We start from the raw sequence: 6,132 nt of genomic DNA on the forward strand, positions 1-6,132 counted from the left end.
AGGTTGTGCCTCTCTCCAGGTGCATGGAAAGAAGCCCATTTGTCACTCATTCTGCCTCACCATTGAAAGGACCTCAGTCCATCTGGCCTCTCCACGCTGGATCCAGAGAGTCAGGGAGCAGTCTGCCAAGTGGCCATTCTGGGGGCTGTAGCCCGGGCTTCCCCCAAAGATGCTTCCAGCAGAGGACATGACCATGTTGCTTCCCCTGAAGTTCCTCCTATCCACTCCTCCCAGGACCAGGCCTGGGATGGGATCAGGCGGGAAGTGGGCTGGTTTGCTGTGATACCCTCAGGCACAATCTCTCCTCCTCCTTCTCCCCAGGGAGGTGGTACTAAAGTAATCCCCTCCTCAAGCATACTCCCCCTTCTCATTTCCTCACTCTGATGGCCTCTTTTCTGCTTTGAGGTTGTTCCTTGGTGTGCACAATAGACCATGGCTAAGGACCAACCAAAGAGTAAGCAGCTCCACCCAGGTTTATCCCCAAACAGCACAGGCACATGACTCCAGCAAACTTTATTTTTGGCCCCAGGTCAGGGCTCCCAAAAGGCTTCCTAGCCAGTCATTTCAGAGTCTTCTACAGTCATTACCAAGTGGGCTTCCTCAGGAGGCCTTGCCATCCCCAACTCTTGACTTCTCCTGGTGCCACCCTCTCCTGTCACCTGGGCTCCAGTCTCCATCCAATGGCCCCAGGAATTCAAAGCATAGCTACCAGTTTGAAGGTGCCCTCAGGCTTCACAGGAACCACATGGACAAAAGTCTTATAGAGCACAGCACCCTTGGGCAGCCTGGTAACCAGCTCCACAGCCTCCGTGTTGCTGGGACTGGGCACATAGACCTCCTTAGTGTAGCGGACCACTCCCTCCTCCAGGGCATACAGGTGCTTCTTCTTCCCAAGGCCCACCTGCAACACAGAACCTGGTCAGCTGAACTGATGGCCAGGTTGGCCATCCCAGGGCTTCAAGACAAATTTCTCATAAGGCTCTGGGACCAAATGGGAGATCAGAAAGCTCTATCTCGAGGCACCTGGGTGGCTCAGTTCATTAAGTGTCTGCCTCTGGCTCAGGTCATGATCCCAGGGTACTGGGATCCAGCCCAGCATCATGCTGTCTGCTCAGCAGGGAGTCTACTTCTCCCTCTTCTTCTGCTCCTCCCCCTTCTTGTACTCTCTCTGTCAAATAAATAAATAAAATGGAAAGAAAGAAAGAAAGAAAGAAAGAAAGAAAGAAAGAAAGAAAGAAAGAAAGAAAGAAAGAAAAGAAAAGAAAGAAAGAAAAGAAAAGAAAAGAAAAGAAAAGAAAAGAAAAGAAAAGAGAGAAAGAGAAAAAGAGAAAGAGAAAGCAAGCTCTATTTGGGTTCCTTTTTCCAATGCTTGGCATTTCCTTGCCTTCTACTTCTTTGCTGACTCTGTGACAGAAGAGAGAAAAGAAACTCCAACAGGCAATCCTCGTGGGTACTCAGTCCCTGAAGGCTGGTCTCTGGACCCACATCTGTGCAGGGGCCAGAAGCCACACTAGACAAATCCCCAAACCAGGCCCAGGAAAACGCCTCTAATCATTACCCCTTGGGAGCTTGCTTCACTTAAAATTAAAAAACACTGGAGTTGTCACAGTAAACATGAGCTTGATATGCTTTCGTCCTATATAGTGATCTCTAAAGGTTTTGCTCTCTAACCCATAACCCCTTTAGTCCTCACCTTATGAAGCAGCTACCTTTTCTATTCTCCGGACAAAAATTATGAGTGGAGAATAAACTCCATGTTGCATATACAGTTTATACGCTGTATATATCTTAGCATTTTTCTTTCAGAACTTGAGATTAGACATGTGGCAATTTTTATCTAGGCAACAAAGCATTATTCAATATTTCTCTGATTAAAGGAATGGGCTCAGGAGCCAGGATGCTTGGTTCAAATCCCAGCACCACTACCCACTGTTGTGTGGCTTGCACAAGTTGTGTTACTTCACTGTGTCTCAGTTTTCCCATTTGCAAACTGGGGATAATATTAACTACTTTTATGCGGTCCCCTCGAGGATTAAATGAGTTAATCATAAAGAGCTTAGAATGCTTAGTTTAAAACAGCGTTTATTATTGTTGGTTGTTGTTATTTTAGTGAGTTCCAAGAGTTAACGCAACCACACAGCCAGTGTCTCAAGTTTTAATAGACAAAGCTACTATAAATACAACCAATTCACATACAAATTAGCATTTATGACATAATTATAAGCTACCATCAGTCTTTCTGTGCCTATTAAAATTGCCCCAAAAAGGGGCGGTGGGGGGATTGATTACAAAGGAAACTAACATTTAAGGGATGCCTGGGTGGCTCAGCAGTTGAGCATTTGCCTTCGGCTCAGGGCATGATCCTGGAGTCCCAGGATTGAGTCCCACATCGGGCTCCCCGCATGGAGCCTGTTTCTCCCTCTATGTCTCTGCCTCTCTCTCTCCGTGTCTCTCATGAATAAATGAACGGAAGCTTTTAAAATAAATAGATAAATAAACTAACATTTAAGAAGATAATGTGAAGAGTATAGTACGGGGTGCCTGGGTGGCTTAGTGGGTTAAGTGTCCAACTCTTGATTTTGGTTCAGGTCGTGGTCTCAGGGTTGCGAGACTGATTCCAGAAAGAGGCAGGCTCCAAGCTCAGCAGGGAGTCTGCTTCTCTTCCTCTCTCTCTGCTCCCCCCATCACCCCACGTGCGCACAAGCTCACTCTCTCTGTTAAATAAATAAATCTTAAAAAAAAAAAAAGTATAGTACATATCTGTGTTAACAAAGAACCTTCCTACCTCAGAAAGTAATCCCAATTTGCCAAAAAAATGGAAATCCCTGCCTATATGGACCTAATTTCTGGTACATACACTGAATCTATTTTATTAAATTCAAACTATCTTACAGCCATCTAATAACAACTTTATGCAAAAGAGAATTAGCAAGAAGGAAAAAAGAATACATTGAAATTAGTTTCCCAAGATTCAAAAAGTATCTCAAATCATGAGGCATCCCTTATCTAACAAGTAGGGGGTTAGAAAGGAGACCCAAGAGAACCAGACTGATGTTTCACAAGGCAAAGCACAGTGACTGGGAGTCAGGCAGCCCCAGCATGGACCCTAGCTCTGCTGTGTGGGCCTCTCCACTCCCTAAGTCTCTGGCATCTTACCTGGAAAATGGAGGTGATACCCAGGGATGGGCTAAGGATGAAACGAGACAATGCAGGCCCAGGAAGCAAAAAGATGCTTGGCATTTGATAAGTACCCAATAAACTCAACTCTTGTTATCACTACCATGCTTAGGAGCATAGAAAGGTGGTCCTGGGAAAGAAAAAAGGGGAAAGGGCTACAGAGCAACTCACATGGGCGCCTGGATGCCAACGGAAGTGGCGCTGAGTTGCAAGGATGTTGCCAGCATGAACGTAGTGACCTAGAAGAAAAGTCCACAAACACACTGTCTCTGGACCCCAGCAATAGGACAGCACAGCAAACTAGAAAACATACTGGCCCTCGATTTCCTGGCCCAAAAGCTGCACATCAACCTCTAAGCCTGACCCTGGACAAAACCAATCCTACACGGTCGGATACAGGAGCCCCCTGTCTCCTTCTGCCAATTCCTCCCTACCCTCGACCTCTGGCAGTCTTCTCTCTCCAGTCACATGGCCCAGGTTCACACCTATCTGCTCTTCCTCAGGACCCCCACCCTGCCTCAGGTCTTCTCTGCATCTGTAATCTGGAGCCAAGTGCTCTGGCGAGCTAAGCGGAGAGTATAGGATCAGGAGGGTTGCAGCTGGGAAATGGAAACAAAGGCACGCCCTTACCCTCCATTTTCCTGAGGCCAAAGCGTTTGCCTGGTGACTTTCCACCCAGGTTTTTGGAGCTGCCACCTGTCTTCTTGGATGCATATCTGACGGCAAGAGACGCAGCCTGAGTGGGGCTCAGCAGGGCTGTAATTGCAGACAGAACAGAAATGTTGTTCAGAAAGGCTCCCCCAATTATTGCTTCTCCACCTCAATGGGCCATTTGCTAAACTGAGAGGTGGCAGGGAGGTGAGGAAGATACGTGAGCAGAAGTGCCACTCGACTGTGTTGGTTTTCAGGGTGTGTCTAGAAGTCCTTGGCCTTCTCCCATGGCAGGAGACAAGTCATTCCTTGTATTGTCCTAGGTGTATGCACTGTATAAGAAGTGTGTGTGTGGCCGGGGGAGGCAGTGGGCAGTGAAATATTCACGGAAAAAAAAATAAACACCATGTGCCTTGGGTTCTGACACATTCAATACTGTTGAGGAGAAACAAACACCACTGAAATATAAACCAGCAAGAGGACACCACAGAGTTGCTGGTTTCAGCCTCACCCACCACATGTCCTCAAGGCTCCAGACACTGTGGAGGGGCTGGACCACAGTGCCCAGCAACAGGACACCCAAAGAGAGGGTCCTGCTTTGGTCACCCACCACTTTCTCCACCATCCACCCATCCACTGCACACCAGATACTTGTAAACAAAAAGGGCAGCTTCTCTGAGGGTGGCTCCCACAGGCTCTTAGCCATTTCAGGAGGCTGGGTCAGCAAGCCCACCCAGTACGGGTCCTAACCAAAAAGACTGACACCCTGCCCTTGACAATCTGACCTCTCCATACTCATTCCAAAATGCTCAATGGTATTTATTTTTAAAAGGAAAGCGAACTGAAATTCATACTAACCAAGATGGAAGCCCCTTGCTATGTGACAAGCACAGGGCTGGCTGTCCTTGCTTTCAGGCCTGCAGGCACAGCCAGTTAATCAGGGATTCGCCAGAGTCTTCAGAGAAGCCTTGTGAGACTCTGGAATCTACAAGTTGAGTTCCTGAAATCAGGTTTCTGAAGTTTTAATGAGCAAAGGGCAACCTTTAATGAGCAAAGGGCAACCTTTGCTTGGGCAAAGGACCAGAAATAAATACTTGGAAAAACATGTTAAGTGCCCAGCACCGGTATCTACCTACCATTAAACCCATTCATTCAGTCATCCTCTAACTTATGAAGATGAGGAGTGGGACTTTTTACTATCTCTTTCACAAATATTTGCCCTTCAGCCTACTCCCCACCTCAAAGTAAATGATGCTACCACCTACGCGGTTGCTCCCACAGAAATCTTCCGTGGCAGATTGCTTCCCTTTGCTCATCTCACATACCCAGTTCACCAGCAAACTCTGGGTTCTATCTAATCTCCAAAAACAGATCTTAAAATCACTCATTTGCCCCCAAGTTTACTAACACTAGTATCTTGGCTAAATCACCGCTCATCAGGGCTACCATTAGAGATTTCCATCTGGTTTCCTCATTTCCGCTCCTACTCTCTCTAAATTCACGAAAGAGCAATGGTTTGCTTCTCAACATGGAAAACTGGCTTAAGTCACTCTGTTGCCCCTCATTCTCTTACAGGGCTATGCCTCCAGTCTTCCTTTGGGTCTTAACTTTGAGGTTATCTCCCCAAAGGGCTTCCCTAACCACCAACCCCCCAAAAGACACCACACACATACACACACATACACACCCACGTTTTTGCCTTCCTTAACAGCACTTGTCACAGTTTACAACCATTTTGTTCGTGTGCTTATTTACTGGCTTAACCACTAGAAAGAACCGGTCCGGGAGACTGTCTTCATCGCTCCTGAGATGCCCAACACCTACCCGCACTCTCCGGCACGGAGCCCTCACTCTGCGGACCGAGCGGGCTAACTTTCTGAGCTCCAGTGTGCCCGTATTTAGGGAGGAAGGGCCCCCAGGGGGTGGAAGCGGCGTGCCTACGTCACCAGCCGCTTAGAAAAGCTTTATCTACCCGCGGGGCAGAAGAAAGACACTTGTTCCTCGAACCGCCACCCCCAGCCGGGCGCCCGGGACGGGTCACGTGATCAGAGACGGCCGCCCTTCAAAGCTCGTGGGCCCACCCCTCCGCCCCGAGCCCCCTCCAGCTCAGCGCCCAGGAACCTCCGCAGGGAACAGCTTCCATCCCCCGGCTCCCTGCAGGGCTCCCGCTCCGCCTAAACCCCTCCCCCAGCAACAGCCACGGCGTCCCGTTACCAGCCGCCCGCGTCCTCAGCGCCAGCGCCGCCGACGCCATGTTTGCCGTACGCTCGCTTCCGGTCTCGAACATCTGCTTCCGCTACCAGG

At 48.6% G+C, this 6,132-nt stretch overlaps 1 protein-coding gene across 1 annotated transcript; it reads right to left on the minus strand.

The window, feature by feature from the left end:
- Positions 1-496: 496 nt before the first annotated feature.
- On the minus strand, positions 497-6,128 carry MRPL27 (mitochondrial ribosomal protein L27). The gene is made up of 4 exons (XM_055324267.1): positions 6,043-6,128; positions 3,808-3,933; positions 3,349-3,416; positions 497-901 (listed from the first exon to the last, which is right to left on the minus strand). Exons 1-4 carry the CDS (start codon positions 6,113-6,115, stop codon positions 695-697), a joined length of 474 nt encoding a protein of 157 aa, XP_055180242.1. The 5' UTR covers positions 6,116-6,128; the 3' UTR covers positions 497-694.
- Positions 6,129-6,132: the final 4 nt, after the last annotated feature.

Source organism: Nyctereutes procyonoides, unplaced genomic scaffold (genome assembly GCF_905146905.1).
Source record: "Nyctereutes procyonoides isolate TBG_1078 unplaced genomic scaffold, NYPRO_anot_genome, whole genome shotgun sequence".
Taxonomy (NCBI): Eukaryota; Metazoa; Chordata; class Mammalia; order Carnivora; family Canidae; genus Nyctereutes; species Nyctereutes procyonoides.